Here is a 15,895-nt window from a genome sequence, read left to right on the forward strand (position 1 = left end):
TATCCTTGAATCCTATTGGTCAGTCTAGTGTGGGTTGTAGTGGCCCCGACCGATCACAGTCTCTGTTTAAATGTGAAAAACCGAGCCATTTCTAAAGGTCGTCAAATCTCGTCTTTAGTGATACGGCGGAGGTGTCAAAAGTCGTCATTAAGGGTTCAGGGGGGTCGTCAAATGTCGTCTTCATGGGGGAAAGAGTTAACTTGAAAACTGCTGCTTCATGACATCACAAGGTGGAACAGAGCATTTTGTAGACAGATTAATAATAACACACAACTCCAGGTCTGTTTTTGAGGAGGTAACAACATTATAACACGACTTAAATATGGACACTTCAAAGATCGGTCAGCGTTTTACTTACACGTGTCCAGTCTCGTGGGCCACTACAAACGCAGAGGAGAATCCGTCTTCGTGGTTGAGGGTGCAACTCCTCAGAGGGTGGCACATCCCAGTCACGGGAGCGTAGCCTAAACACACGGAACAAAAACACAGAAAAAACAAACACTAATAATGAAGACGAGATGAAGTCCACGGCGTTAAAACCACCAGGAAATGAAAACCAAACGTGAACATGACTTTACCGTGAGAGGATGACATATAGAGCATGCATAAATTAAGACAGAAAATATATGAAATGGATATGGAATGTGATTAAACCGTACGGTGAAATGGATGGTGGTAATCTTAGAGTTTGATGGAAAATTATGAAAAGGTGGATCTGATATTTAACTAGAATATGTGAGAAATTAAAACTTGTGTCAATCAAATTCAATATTGTGGGAACTTGTGATTTGATGGCAGTATTTCTGAAAGGGCATCTGGCATAAAATTCTCTCTATCTGCAGGTTAAAAGGCGCATTGTGTAACTTTTCTGGTGGTTTCTGAGGTCCGTCAAATGCTTTTCTTCTCCATGCAGATGTCGTTGATTTGTCTGGAATGTTTCACAGTACGGCTTTAAACCTTTCTATCTTTACAGAAACCAAACTGGACCGAAGTTACAGGTCAGATCTGTGGAGAGGCGACCCCGCTCTCAGTCAGAATGTTGTTTTTCTAGGTATTTTTGAGCTCTAAAACCACTTTGAATTGAATAAATGTAAAGTAGAGCTGTTTAATGCCACACTGTGGAACATTCCAGGCAGAGTAATGACGTATCCACAGAAACAAGCAGGTGACGGACCCCCAACCAGAAAGTTACACTTGCCACGTTTACATGAGAGCTTTAATTCTGAATGAAAATAATTAAAATCTGAATAAAAATTTATTCCACTTTAAAAATACCATGTAAACACATAAATCCTAAAGAAAATTATTATTTGAATTAAACTTATTTCCAAAGTAAGTGGGTGGTTTATTACACTTTTAAAGCCAAATTAATTTATTCTTCGATCATGTAAACATTTATTCTTCTTAAAAATAATTCTGGTCGTTCGGCGCATGCTCGTTGTGTCGCCCTTCTGACGCGATCCGAACGATCCGGCTCCACCGGTTCGGACTTCGGACTTTCATCCACGTCTCTTTGGATTTGTGAGCGGGATGTGGGAGTGGGCTGAGGTAGAGCAGCCGCTGACTCAGGCTACGTTTATATGATCAGAGTCTGAATAGAAAACCGTAAAAGTGGCGTCGCGTCTTCACTTTTTATTCCGCGTTTAGACGAGTGTTTCGTGAGGAAATCTGCGTGCACACGGTGACGCAAAAGTGTGTGGAATTTGATATGGTCTGCATGTATTTAAAGCAACAAGAGCATCTTTGGACATACGAAAGTTTTCACACCACGCATTTTCATCAGCTCCTCCGTTCACAAAGTTGTCCCGCCATCTACTGGTTCTCCGGGTCTCGTCCGAATCCGTCTGACTCGCCTGCGACGACCTTGTGCATCCAGAATTTGACAGAGTTGATTGCAGATTCTTCTCTGTTCACTAATAGCGTCTCTGCAGATTCTGTACATTTGTTGGGAGCCTCCTGTAAGTTTATTAAAGCTGTCAGAGCAACTTGAAGGTCCGACGCATGGAAATGATGAAATGATATTTGTTTCTGTGTACTGTATGTTTGTGACGTAAACGTGTACGTGACCTGAGCAGATCTGACCAGAGTTTTGCGTCTTGGACAGTGTAGACCAGAGGTGTCAAACTCATTTTGGTCCGGGGGCCGTATCCAACCTACTTTGATCCCAAAGGGGCCGGATCACAAAACTCATGTCATTATAAACCCCAAAATAAACAATAAGTTCAAATATTTGTGCAGAGAAACACAAATCTATTACAGAAATCTTTTTAATTGAACAATCTCTTTCTTTTACAAAAATTTGATAATATTATGAACAAACTGAAGCTTAAAAAAAAAGAAGCAATTTCAACACAATGTTTTAACATGAACGTATGCAAATAGGAATAAGTCAATTTTCTCTTGGAAAATCTGTTGCACTCGGAACACTTCTCATTTTCTGACATTTTTGACATTTTCTGATGAGGGAGGTCACAGTCAACAGTCAAAACGATCGTCCTTTAAGAAGCGTTTGAAAAGACAATTTTGGAGACAAAGGAAGTTGGAACTGACCAGGACCCAGAATAGCTACTGGGGATGTCTTCAGCAGCTAATGGGGCTTTTTTTAAACTAAACTAAACAAGTCTTCATTTGTGCTGCTCTGGTTCTGGGAGGGGCCACGTACAGAGACGCTGGAGACGCTGCTGTGATAAACACCACAAAATTGCAATAAATTTTAATTAAAATAAAAATATTTTTGTTTTAATACTAAAATTTTAGTAAATATTAGTTCAGCTAGAATTCTTTAGTAAGGGCCAGATTAAAAGGTCTTGGAGGGACGGATCTGGCCCCCGGGCCGTATGTTTGACACCTGTGGTGTAGACGGAAACACTGCGGCGGAGTGTATTCAACTTTTCCACTCTGGAGGTGGTTTGAGATTTTTGTGTTTTTAAACCCCAAAAACGCCGTCACCGTCTAAACGAAAGGCACTTCTGATCAAATATTTTGTCGTACCTGCAAGCGTTCGCGTGTAAACAGGCCCCGAGTTTGTCTTCTTCCTCCCTTCTTCGACATTATTCCTTTGATACTTCCTAAAGCGAGAATCCTCCAGCTTCTGCTTCGTTATCAAGTTTGGATCGTGTTTGCGTTCGTGGCGTAACGACAAACCGAGACGACAAAAAAGCCGGTAGCAGCTGAAGTTTGTATTTTCTTCCGGTCGACGTAAATACGTTCGCGTCTCTGTCCAATCAGAGCCCTTCCCCACCCCCAGATGCTGAGCACAATTAAATAAAGGCAATTTAACGTGTTTTAATTCAGAATAATTAGTCTGGAATTAAAAAAAACATCATGTAAACGTGGCCAGTGTGCACCTTTGAGGCTCTGTCGACTCTGTTCGTTTGTGATTATAGTACTTTTTTTTTTTAAATATCGAGGTAATGTGTCCTCCCTCTTTCCTCCTTCATCATTTGTTTTACGCCAGATGCCCTTCCTGACATAACCTGCCACATTTACCCTGCCTTTCCCACAATGCCATGTACCTAAATGTGACAAAAACAGATAAAAAAACCAAAAGGAACGGCTAAAAAAATGAACTTTGTGACTCAGATCTCAAGGTGAAACGACTGGCAGCAAAAGCACAAACAACAAACAAAACTCGATCAGAGCTGTGCAGCGATTCAGTGCATTTTTATCAAACGTTTTCAGCTAATTTTCTTATTTTGATTTCTTTTCTTTTTTTTTTTTCATGCTGGTGGGTATTAGAAGACTCTTTGGCATGCAGTAAAAAGCAGAAGATGCAGGGACAGACAGCTGAGTGAATGCATGACTGTTACGTGATGGTTTGGACTAAAATATGAAGAATGGCTGATGATGATGATGGCGTTGGCGATGATGATGGACAACAGGGGGCGATGAAGAGCATATAAAGCCAAATGCATTGCTTTGTGAAGAGATGTAACAATAACAGTTCTATAAAACGTCGAGCAATAGTACAAAAATCATAAATAAAGACTTTACGCTTCTATATCGTCATGCATCGTTTGGTGTAAAAGCACAAAGAACAACACTGACCATGATCCTTTGCTTCTAGTGTAGAAAAAAAAACAGTTATTGATACTTCGTCGCTGATGTTATTAATATTCCCTGGGGTTGTGACGCTAAATGGAGGCTCTGCTCTGTCTGAAGCTCTGTTAGACTTTAATTTGAGTTTTGTTTTCACGCAATCTGAGCAGAAAGAGCAGGTTTAGGTGAACGACAACAGGTGAGTGAGGCAAAACTCAGGGAAGTTGGGCCTCCGTCAAACGCAAACTTACACAAAAACTATGTCAATCATTTGTGCTGCAAAAAGTTTCGTTTGTGCTCCTTTAGTTTTTGAGATAATAACGATTCTTTTATAAGTTAAATTAGGGTCAGGCAGGCCTCCAGGAAACTTCAAAACGCTCTCAAACGCCCCAAAAAGGAGTCAATCGTTTGTGTTTCGTTTGTGCTGCAAAAAGTTTCATTTGTGTAAGATATTAGCAGTTTTATTTTTGGCAAATGACGTCCGCTCAATTTAATTTCTCTCCAGCTGTCACGTAGAAACAGAAGGAGGACCCAAAACGCAGGACTGCTTCAAAGTCTTTAATGACAAATCCAAAAAAATCCAAAACTTGAACTAAGCTGCCATGACATGAGACAAGGAAAAACTCTGACAGAGACAACGGACCAACAAAGGGCAGAGGAGAACACAGGGTATAAACGCACACAGACACGGGTGAAACACATTAGGGCGAAGCAAACAATCAAGACAGGAAGTAAAACGCAAAACTACAAGCTGACAGGACAAATGTCAAAATAAAACACTAAAGGCGCACTACACTACAGGAAAAAGATATCAACATAAGCAAAAACAACGGCTACAAAAACATGACACCAGCGACTTGGTCAGAAATCAGAATACAATAGATGTTTGCAAAAACCCCGGAAGTGCGAGATCGGCACCGGCCAATCAGTGAAGAGTCATATATTCTGCGTTGTCAATGATTCTCGAGATTGAGGGTTTAAAGCCGGAATAAAGAGAATGTTTGGTGAATTTTATCAAGAGGAAAGACGTTATTGTCCTTCTTCCTACGGGATCTGGGAAAAGCTTAATATACCAGTTAGCCCCGTTAGCCGCGCATGATGTACATCACGACCAAACAGCAGCGATTGGTTAAATGACAAAAAGTAAAAGTATATGGAGTAAGAAAGCTGTCAAAAATATTCATGCGCATAAAATAGAAATCCGTGCATATTTGGCTGTAGTTGCGCATAAAATAAATATTTGTAAACTCTCAAATGAGTCCAGTCGTACATAAAATATATTGTGTGTATTTTATCCATCAGAATACGAATTGAAAAATTACGACGTCATGAATTACAATCACGAAATGAAAATTTACGATTACGCTTTCATCAGTACGAATACGAATTCACAGACGGAACTTTACTGTCAAAAAATACGTCATCACTTCACAGACATTATTCATCGAGCAGAAGAAACATCGATCAAAGATCAAGACTGCTGCAGCTCAAGTTTTGTAGCAGAGTAAAAACAGAGTAAAAGCACAAGAAGCTACAACAGAACAACAAGTGGGTTAATTAAAATCTATTGTAAAAATGTCTTGAATTCGGGAACCGAACGCTGCTGTGTAATATTGTGTAGAAACACCTCCTTTGAACGGGAAATTGCACCTATATGTTAGAAAACATAGTGGAGCCAGTTGGCGAACATCCGACGTAACGTTCTCCAGGGCTAATTAAGCAAATATCAGGTTCTCTGTAGGTTTAGATTAAAACATTCACGACTACAGCCACAGCGAGCATCAGTCAGTCTGAACCTTCATCTCAGCTGCATTTCAGACAATGGGTTTTTCATGAGTTATAATGGGTTATAATGAGCAAATCCATCCACGTTACAGTGACGTTAAACTTACTGGTAAATACTGTAAACATACCAAGGTGTTGCCTGTAAACACCAACATTAATTGTTGCTGGAAGCTGCATTAAACTGTAATGTGAAACATTTCATTAGCTGTGACGTCTGTAACCAGGACAGGACCGAGGAACTTTTGGTGGCATTTCATGCGAGAAATGCAGCTGAAGTGAAGACTGACTGATGCTCACTGTGGCTGTAGTCGTGAATGTTTGAATCTAAACCTACAGAGAACCTGATATTTGTTAATTAACCCTGGGATAACGTTACGTCGGATGTTCGCCAACTGGCTCCACTATGTTTTCTAACATATAGGTGCAATTTCCCGTTCAAAGGAGGTGTTTCTACACAATATTATACAGCAGCGTTCGGTTCCCGAATTCAAGACATTTTTACAATAGATTTTAATTAACCCACTTGTTGGTCGCTGTTGTAGCTTCTTGTGCTTTTACTCTGTTTTTACCCTCTGCTACAAACTTGAGCTGCACAGTCTTGATCTTGATCGATGTTTCTTCTGCTCGATGAATAATGTCTGTGAAGTGATGACGTATTTTTGACAGTAAAGTTCCGTGTGTGAATTCGTATTCGTACTGATGAAAGCGTAATCGTAAATTTTCATTTCGTGATTGTAATTCATGACGTCGTAATTTTTCAATTCGTATTCTGATGGATAAAATACACACAATATATTTTATGTACGACTGGACTCATTTGAGAGTTTACAAATATTTATTTTATGCGCAACTACAGCCAAATATGCACAGATTTCTATTTTATGCGCACGAATATTTTTGACAGCTTTCTTACTCCATAAAAGTACCCGCCTACAGTCGAGCGAATGAATTCCCACGCTCTGAGGTCAGACGGTTTCTACGAAGTGAAACCCAAAACATGCTGCAGGTCTCCAGGAAGAACAGATGATAGCCAAGGTTAATGTAAAAACTGTGCGCTGTCCCTGTCTCAAATAAATAAATAAATTAAATAAATAAACAAACCGAAATCGGCTGATGAATCAGACTAAATGACGTCGTCCTGCCCCTCAAAATGTTAAATATCCTCAAAACAGGCAGAAAATTATACGGAAAGTTTGTATTTGGTTTGTGCTGTTTTGTGTTGTTTCATTTATGTTTGTATATTTCTAAAATTATTAATTATTATCATCATTTCCGCTCAGCTGTTTAGTTCGGCTCGGCAAAACTAGTGAAGAGAAACAATCTGAGGCTGTGGAAAAGTCTGTATAATTATATAAAATATGAATCAAAAGGAAGTTACTAAAGACGGATACAGACTTTTCCACAGCTTCAGATTGTTTCTCTTCACTCGTTTTGTGGAGTTTTGCTGAAGCCGCTGCGGAAATGACGTCAATATCATTTCCACAAAATAATAATTAATCATTTTAGAAATATAATCACACAAATGAAAACTGTCACAGCACAAAACAACACAAAGGAGGTACAATACTGTTTTGAGACTATTTAACATTTCGAGGGGCTGGACGACGTCATCGGCCGAAAATAAAACTGCAAATATCTTCAGAACAATAATCACACAAACAAAACATTTTGCAGCACAAACAATTGACATAATTTTGGGTGTTTTAGAGCATTTTGAAGCTTCCTGGGGGCTGGCTGACTCATATTTGACCTGTAAAAAAATGTTAATACTAAAAAATTTAAGCTGCACAAACAAAACATTTTGGAGCAGAAAACAGCCCAAATGATTGACATAGTTTCTGTGTAGGTTTGCGTTTGATGAGGGGCCAACTTCACGCAGGTGTGAGGCACAGTCACAATCAAAACAACAGTTTTTCAATTTGTCACTCACCGTTTTGTTGAAAATCAAACTCCTAAAGAGGATCATGAACACTTGGACTGATCACAGGCTCCTGAAAACATCCTGTGTAAATCCATTTTGTATTTTGTCTTGAGTTTTCAGACTATCTTGTAACATTTTTGGCAGTGTTTGCTAATGTGTGCATTGTGTCACCGTGGTAACTCCAAAATATTCTGCCAAAAGAGATGCATGTAGAGCACCCCCAGTGTGATCTCACTGCGAAGTATCAATAAACATGTTTTAAAGGGACAGTTCGGAATTTTGGACATAGGGCCTCATTTCCTCGTGATCCAGAGTTTTGGAGACACTTCTTAAAATATTACATCCAAATCTGTGTATCATTCGTTCATTTGTTTTTCAATACAAAACCAAAAATAAGGAAACAAAAAAACAACAATTTTCTTCATTATTTGTCTCCAAAACCAAAATGAAAAAACAGATAATGATTAGTTTTTTTCAGTTTTCGATTTTGTGTTTAAATGAAGAATGGAAAAAACGGATAACGGCCGTTTCCCGTTGACGTGACTTCAGTGACTGCGATGCCGGACTTTTGCGCTGCATAAGGACTGAACCAGGACTGATTCCAGGTCCGGGACCAGACCAGGAGCAGACTGAGATCAGGACTGAGACCGAGACTGAGACCGAGACTGAGACCAAGACCAGGCCGGGACCAGACCGGAGGCTCAAAGCCCACGGCAGGGCCAGAGATCAAAGCTGAGGCTCGGACCCCGCGAAGGCTCGGAGTCAAAGCTCGGAGTCAAAGCTCGGAGTCCACTCTGGTTCCGCTCTGGATCCCAGTCTGGTCCCGGACCTGGTTCAGTCCTGGTTCAGTCCGTATGCAGCGCAAAAGTCCGACATCACAGTCACAGGAGTCACGTAAACGGGAAACGGCCGTTACCAGTTTTTTCCATTTTTCATTTAAACACAAAATCGAAAACTGAAAAAATGAACCATTATCTGTTTATTCATTTTGGTTTTGGAGACAAATAATGAAGAAAACTGTTGTTTTTTCATTTTCTTATTTTTGGTTTTACATTGAAAAACAAACGAACGAATGATACACGGATTCATCCAGTCCTTGGTCATAATTATCCTACTTCTAAAATGATTCTGTCAACACAGACATTCACATGGACAGTCTGGTGTAATAATAGATTTGTTTCAGGTGTTTTGTGGAGTGGGTAAAGGTTTTTAGTAGCAGGATAAATATGACCATTGACATGCAAAAGTCTAGCACCAGTGACCTCTGCAAACACAAGGACTGGATGGAATATTTATAAAAGTGTCTCCACACGTCTCCAACGCTCTGGATCACGAGGAAATGACGTCCTATGTCCAAAAAATTCCGAACTGTCCCTTTAATCTGCTTTGGAATACGACTGTCATGAAGTAATACACGTTTTTTGACAGAAAAAGCAGCAGTACAAGATCAGATAACAGTTGAAAAAAGCGTGATAACACCGTCGTACAGATCCCTCTTTAAAATAGGACATGCAAACCCGTGTAAATAAAGTATTAACACATCAAATTGTCGTTTGAGACTGAGATATTGTTACATCTCTCGTGTTGGTTGCGTCTGCAGGACATGGAACAAACACACTGCACATCACACGTGTCAGGCAAAACATGAAAATAATCACATTTAAATTAAATAAAAAACTTATTTCTCTTTAGATGAAGATCAGCACCCAGCAGCCAAGCCACAGAGCTAATTATGATCGTTATGATAATTACGATAACTGCTAATGACAACAGAAGAAACATAACACCTGATGAGTGTCTAACCCTGCTGTTACAACACTGCAAAAACACCAGGGAGAGAAATCTAACTGCACTTCAAATCATTTCATTTCATTTCATTTGACAAAACTAAAGTCAATTAAGTTGTAAAATGTGGTTTAAAGTGGACGTATCATGCATTATTTATCATTATTTATTTTTTTGGCATTTATATTTCATGTTTTTGAAGTTATAATATCATTTCTGTCGGGAAAACAAAGTCACACTTCAAAATGAACTGATCTGTGTTAAAGATCTGAGCTGCAGAAAAACGCACGGACCCGGAAAAATCCTTTAGGTCGAGTTCGGCCGTGGGGCTGTTTACTCTGTGTTCAAAGTGAATCCATAACAAGTGTGTTCAGAGAAAGAAGAGCTTGTGATAAAAGAAACACGTGTGAATCAAGAAAAGGAAAAAAAAAGGTTCCTCAGGTCCTCAGGTTTATTGTTTTTTTGTGTGTTTTATTCTCTACTTTTCGCCTTCACTGCCATAATCGAAATAAAACGAAAACACATTTTTTATGAGCTCAAAAATGAAACAGCTGCATGATACGTCCCCTTTAACATTTTACACTAAAGGTGCACTGTGTAACTTTTCTGGTGGAGGATCTGCCGCCTGCTTCTGTCCATGAAGATGTTGTTGCTTTGTCTGGTGTTTCCACATTCCTGTTTCCATGGTAAAGAGCAAAGACACGCCACCAGGCCGAGTTACAGCTCAGATCTATGCAGATGTGACCCAGTTTACGGAAAGAATTAGGGGTGTAACAGTTCACAAGAATCATGGTTGGGTGTGTATCTCGGTTTTGACGTCACGATTCGGTTAATTTATGGTTTACAGTTTGGGAACAAAATGCCAAACCATTAGTGTGTTTATTAAAGCAACAATTTGGGGGGATTTGGGAAATTAAAATAAGTGCTGCTTGGTAATACTAATAAGTTAAATAAAATATTCTTACAAATGTATGAAATATTATAAAAAATAAATTCCTTGTAAACAGAAAACTAATCTTTTCAAAGAGTAAAACGCAGCAAGAACAGTTCCAGCATGAAGTTTTACTCAATCTTCATATTTTTAGCCAGAAAAAACAACTTGAAAAACCACAAAAAGGAGAAGAAAAAAAAAACATTTTGCAGTGAGTGCAGATCTGCAGCAGTGATAATGTCCCCAGCTGTTGAAAATACCCTTTCTGTAGAGACAGAGGTCGCAGGTATGGAGAGGAGGAGATTCTGGCGAAATTGAGGATCGTAACAACCGCAGTTTTACAAGGATTCACGTGGCCGCCGGGATGTGTTCTTTCATCCCTATTGTTCATACTCTACACCAATAAGTGTCAGAGCACCTATGAGAATAGAACAATAATAAAATATGCAGATGATTCTGTCATTGTGATTTTGCTTCACAAAAATGAAAACCAACATGGGCCAGTTGTTGAGGACTTTGTAAAATGGTGTGAAGAGTCAAATCTACACCTGAATGTGTCTAAAACGAAGGATATGATTATCAACTTTCGAAAACAAGCGCCTCAGTGTGACGTCACAGAGATAAAGGGGCAGACAGTCGAGTGTGTGACTCATATAAATATCTTGGAACAATCATTGATTCAAAATTGAGTTTTGACGATAATTGTTCTGGTGTGTGTAAAAGAGGCTCCAGCGTCTTCACTGTCTGAGAAAGTTTTCCTTTTACCATGTAGACAGAACCATGATGACACTGTTTTATAAAACATTTATGGAATCAGTTTTAACGTTTTCATTGGTCTCGTGGTTTGGGAGCGTCTCTGATAAAAGCCAGAACTCCCTGAATCAGTCGGTTAAATGGGTGAGGTAGGTGATTGTTCATCCTCAGAGCCGCTGGACTCTGGACTCGAGACACTTACAGACGACGTCCCAGAGGATTTTAAGAGACGTGCAACATCCACTAAACTCAGAGTTTCAGCTGCTTCCCTCTGGTCAGAGGTTTTTAGTCCCAAGATCTAGAACGAATCGTTTTAAAAGGAGCTTCGTTCCGGCTGCTATCGGACTTATGAATAAATTGTAATCTATTTATCTAAGATTGTGTGTTTTTAACATATTTAAGATTTATTTATTGTGATTTTAGACAAGTGTGATGGATGATTTTAATTGGTTGTTTATGGAACAAACCATTCTGCGCTGGAGCTCTGTAACACTTTATTGTAACACTTTATTGTAACACTTTATTGTGTTTTTATGTGTGTTTTGTGGATGAATGAAATGTGAAATGTGGAACCTGTCTCTTAAATCTGCAAAGCAAATTTACCTACGGGTACGAATAAAGCAACCTAACCTAACCTAAGCCCTAACTATAAAGCACTGCGGGAAACACTGACACCCCAGTCACGGACGAGTTCTCATGAATACTAAAGAGCCGAGCTTTCCGTGTAGCTGCACATGTAGCGGCGGAATGTAAACACACACAAAATGCGCAAACTCACTCGTGCAAACGTCCCTTACTGAAACGGTTTGGCACGAATACATGTACCGTTTCACCCCTAGTAACACAGTAATACAAGTTTTTCGTGGTATGTTTGAGCAATAAAACCTGAATATACCTGTATCTGCAATAATACATACAAAGATACGTTTAATACTGTGAAACATTCAAGGCAAAGCTTTATCATCACCATGGAGAGTTACAGTTACACAGTGCACCTTTAAGTTTTTTTTTACTGTGTTTTTTTTTTTTTTTTTTGTTCGCCCCAAACCTCTGCAGCTCTGTCCCGGGTCTATATTTGTCTGGAGAATGTGGCGTCTCGGAGCTAAACTCTGAGGACAGTGTGTGAAGTCTGCTCTGACCTGCGCCGCCTCTGATGCCCTCCCAGAGACGGAGGTGCAAGGTGGGTTTGTTATGTCAACACTGCCGCTGCCATGGCGACGCTCAGGTGGCAGGTACGCCCACCGTCAAACACACGGGGGCTTCCACTGCGGAGCTTTACATTCGGAAGAGGTTTGGACTTTTTCTTATTTTTGAAAAGCACGTACATATTTTTTACTTTTCGCTTAAATTAATGATATTTGACTTTTCTGCAAACCACTAAGAGACTAAATATTTCATGTACAATTGAACATCAGATCAGAAAAATAAAGCAACACCACGTAAATCCACGGAAAAATGAAGTTAAAACCATACTTCGGAACATTCTTCATGGAGTTAGACCAGTTTTATGCTAAACTGTGAAGTATTATAGTCAAAGAAACAACATTTCCATGGAAACGAGCTGGAACAGATCCTCCTCCTGGTCAAATAAGAGTCAGGTTTGTGGACATGCGAGCCCGATTACAGTGTTTACGTTATGTTTCTTTATCAAAGACACCCTAAATTTAAAAAATTGTGGACTATCTTTTGGCTAAAAAGTGTTGCGATGGGGATTTAAAAGGTACACCGTAAAAAAACACTTAATTTTAATTTAATTTGTTAAAAATCTTGAATCTTGCTGAGGAACCTCCTGTACTTGAAAAGCAAAGTGACACATGAATATTCTTGACGCCTGTTTTGACCATAACTTGACATTTTTTGACATTTAAAAACTCGAGTAGCTTTGGTGCAAATATTTAAATACATTTTTCTTCTATACTCTGCGTTAGTCGTAGACGATCTTAAAGTCGCGGTGACTCAGACGGCTCCACGCGGTCGACCTAATGATCCACGTGAGTCACAGGTTCAGAGGAGACGGCTCTTTGGACTGTCAGGAAATGACACGGAGAAAATACTGAAACTTTAAAAATGTCACTTATTTCTGGTGCGTATGAGAGGTCAGATCACTCACTTCACTCAAACACAGTTAACATTATTAGTCATACTGTGATTGTGTCTGTTCTATAGTGGGTATTTTGACCATATTATGATTTTTATACATTTTCCCCAACTCCAGGCTGCATAAACGTGAATTCTTTTTGAATATGAGCATATCAGGTGATCAGTGTTGGGGAGTAACTGATTACATGTACCGGCGTTACGTAATCAGAGTACAAATTATGAGTAACTGTATTCGGTTACAGTTACTGTTTCAATGAGTGGTAATTGGATTACAGTTACTTTGCTGAAATAAGTGGATTACAAGGCGGTATTTTCCTGTTTTCACATTCTGTGCTACCTCCCATTTATTTATTTTTTATTTCGGTAATTTCACTCATTGCCGGAAACCCACACAGAACGCGAGCGATGTAAACGTCATGTTAACGTTGGCAGCGTCAGTCACACAATGGACGAGGTCGAAGAGCCAGTAGAACAGAGCAGCAGTGCACAGGTAAAAACACATTTGTGTCTTGGAAATTCTTCTCCCGTCGTGAGATACAAACACACACCTTCATCATCGTCATCGACCTGAGAACGCGCGGGTCATGTCTCCTTCCGTAGTTACTGCGCGGACACCGACGTCCTCACGTGCGCCGCGTGTGGACCGTGTTTTCTCGCGTACGCTGCGTACATCGCGCTCCCTCCTGTGACCCTCTAAAACCAGGACTAAACCAGTCCAGGACTAAACTAGGACTAAACTAGGACTAAACCAGGTCTAAACTAGGGACTAAACTAGGACTAAACCAGGACTGAACCAGATCTAAACTAGGACTAAACCAGAACTAACCAGGTTGAAAATCAGGACTAGACTAAACCAGGACTAAACCAGAACTAAACCAGGTCTAAAATCAGGACTAAACCAGGACTAAAATCAGGACTAAACCAGGACTAAAACCAGGACTAAACCAGGTCTAAACAATATGACACCTAACAGTAGGTTAGACTTGAATAATTTTAAGGTGATTTGATATAAACCTAATTTCTCTATCAATAATATTTTTAATATGGTTAAGGAAAGGCTGATCTTGTTATTGTCTTTTAACAGACAAAACATCTTATGTTAAAATATCCTTGTCTTTGTTTCTCTACAGCAAACAGTTGCTTATTCATGGAGACTTGGGCTCAACAGACAATTTGAAGACAACAAACAAGAATTTTCAGGATGTGGTTGCTACATTCACGTTTTAAAAAGCATGACAATATCAAGTAATCCAAAGTAATCAGATTACGTTACTCACTTTAAGTAATTTAATGGATTATGTTACAAACTACATTTTGGGGTCTGTAATCTGTAATCTGTAAGGGAATACATTTTAAAAGTCACCTTCCCAACACTGCAGGTGATGAGTATTTGTGTGGCTTAAGGAGATCAACACCTAATATTAATTAAGGCGTGTAGAATTATCAGGCAGCGTCTTTTCCTCCGGTAAAATGGGCCAAAAAAGAGATTTAACTGACTCAGAAATTGTAAAAAAGTGTTCCAGAGGGATGCAGCGCTCTTGAAATTGCAAAGATACTGGGGCGTGGTCACAGAAGCATCAGGCGCTCAGTCGTCCAGGTAGAACTGAATTTGTCAACTGGACGAAAGTTTATTTTGGTCAGATATTTTTCGCAGTTCATCCAAGCTGCTTTTTCAGTTCTGGTGAAAATGCTGGTGGACACTTCCTTGAATAATTAATGTTAATATGACCCCACACTCACACAAGTTCAATAATTCTAGATAACAAACGGAAACTGTAAACAAGTAGGGTGTTATTTTCAGAGTACCGTATTTTTCAGACTATAAGGCGCATTTAAAATCCTTTAATTTTCTCAAAAATCGACAGTGCGCCTTATGTATTAATTCTGGTTGTGCTTACTGACCTCGAACTGATTTTATGTGGTACACGACACTCAAAAATCTGTCAAAATGTTTTAGTACGACTTTGGTAAGATACAAAGTCGCACCGTTTGATGGTTTGGATCAGAGGCCTCCCAGAGTTAGTCTGACAGAAGCTGAACCGCATCAGCAGCACAAGGAGCGAGCTGTTTTTTCAGTGCTTATAGTTTATGCAAATGAGCCATGTGGTTTTAAGTTTCGTTCTGTAAAACATAAACAAATGTGCGCAAAGCTGCATTAAACACATTATTACTCAATGTATATTTGAGTCGTCCTCGTAGGAAATAAAAAAACAAATTTAAATGATCCACCCACATTCACATTCATAATCCACATTCGCCAAGACGTTGTCGGACGAATTACGCCACGATGGATCGTGGACGCCTGGACTAAGGGATCAGCCTCAACTGTCATCTGTTTGTTTCGCTTAAAGGGATAGTTTGGATTTTTTGACATGAATCTTTATACTGTATAGTGAATCTGTTCGCGCAGTGATACGAACGGAGAGAAAATATTGCCAAGCGATAATGAGGCCTGACGATGGTTTTGTCATGCAAACATATCACTCTTTTGAACACATATTGTTTTGAGAAGAAAAACGCTTTATTTTAATGTCCCCAGCCAACTTGCCGGATTACTTTCGTCAGCACTGAAAAAAAAACGG

At 39.5% G+C, this 15,895-nt stretch overlaps 1 protein-coding gene across 1 annotated transcript in view; it reads right to left on the reverse strand.

The window, feature by feature from the left end:
* LOC110165968 (A disintegrin and metalloproteinase with thrombospondin motifs 3) overlaps nt 1-15,895 on the reverse strand; it is a 287,972-nt gene that overhangs the window by 113,225 nt on the left and 158,852 nt on the right. Inside the window, exon 8 of the mRNA XM_055149924.1 lies at nt 359-464. Coding sequence (XP_055005899.1) covers nt 359-464 — 106 coding nt within the window. The remainder of the gene's footprint in view (nt 1-358; nt 465-15,895) is intronic.

Source organism: Boleophthalmus pectinirostris, unplaced genomic scaffold (assembly GCF_026225935.1).
Source record: "Boleophthalmus pectinirostris isolate CB_2022bp ecotype Guang Dong unplaced genomic scaffold, ASM2622593v1 HiC_scaffold_14, whole genome shotgun sequence".
NCBI lineage: Eukaryota > Metazoa > Chordata > Actinopteri > Gobiiformes > Gobiidae > Boleophthalmus > Boleophthalmus pectinirostris.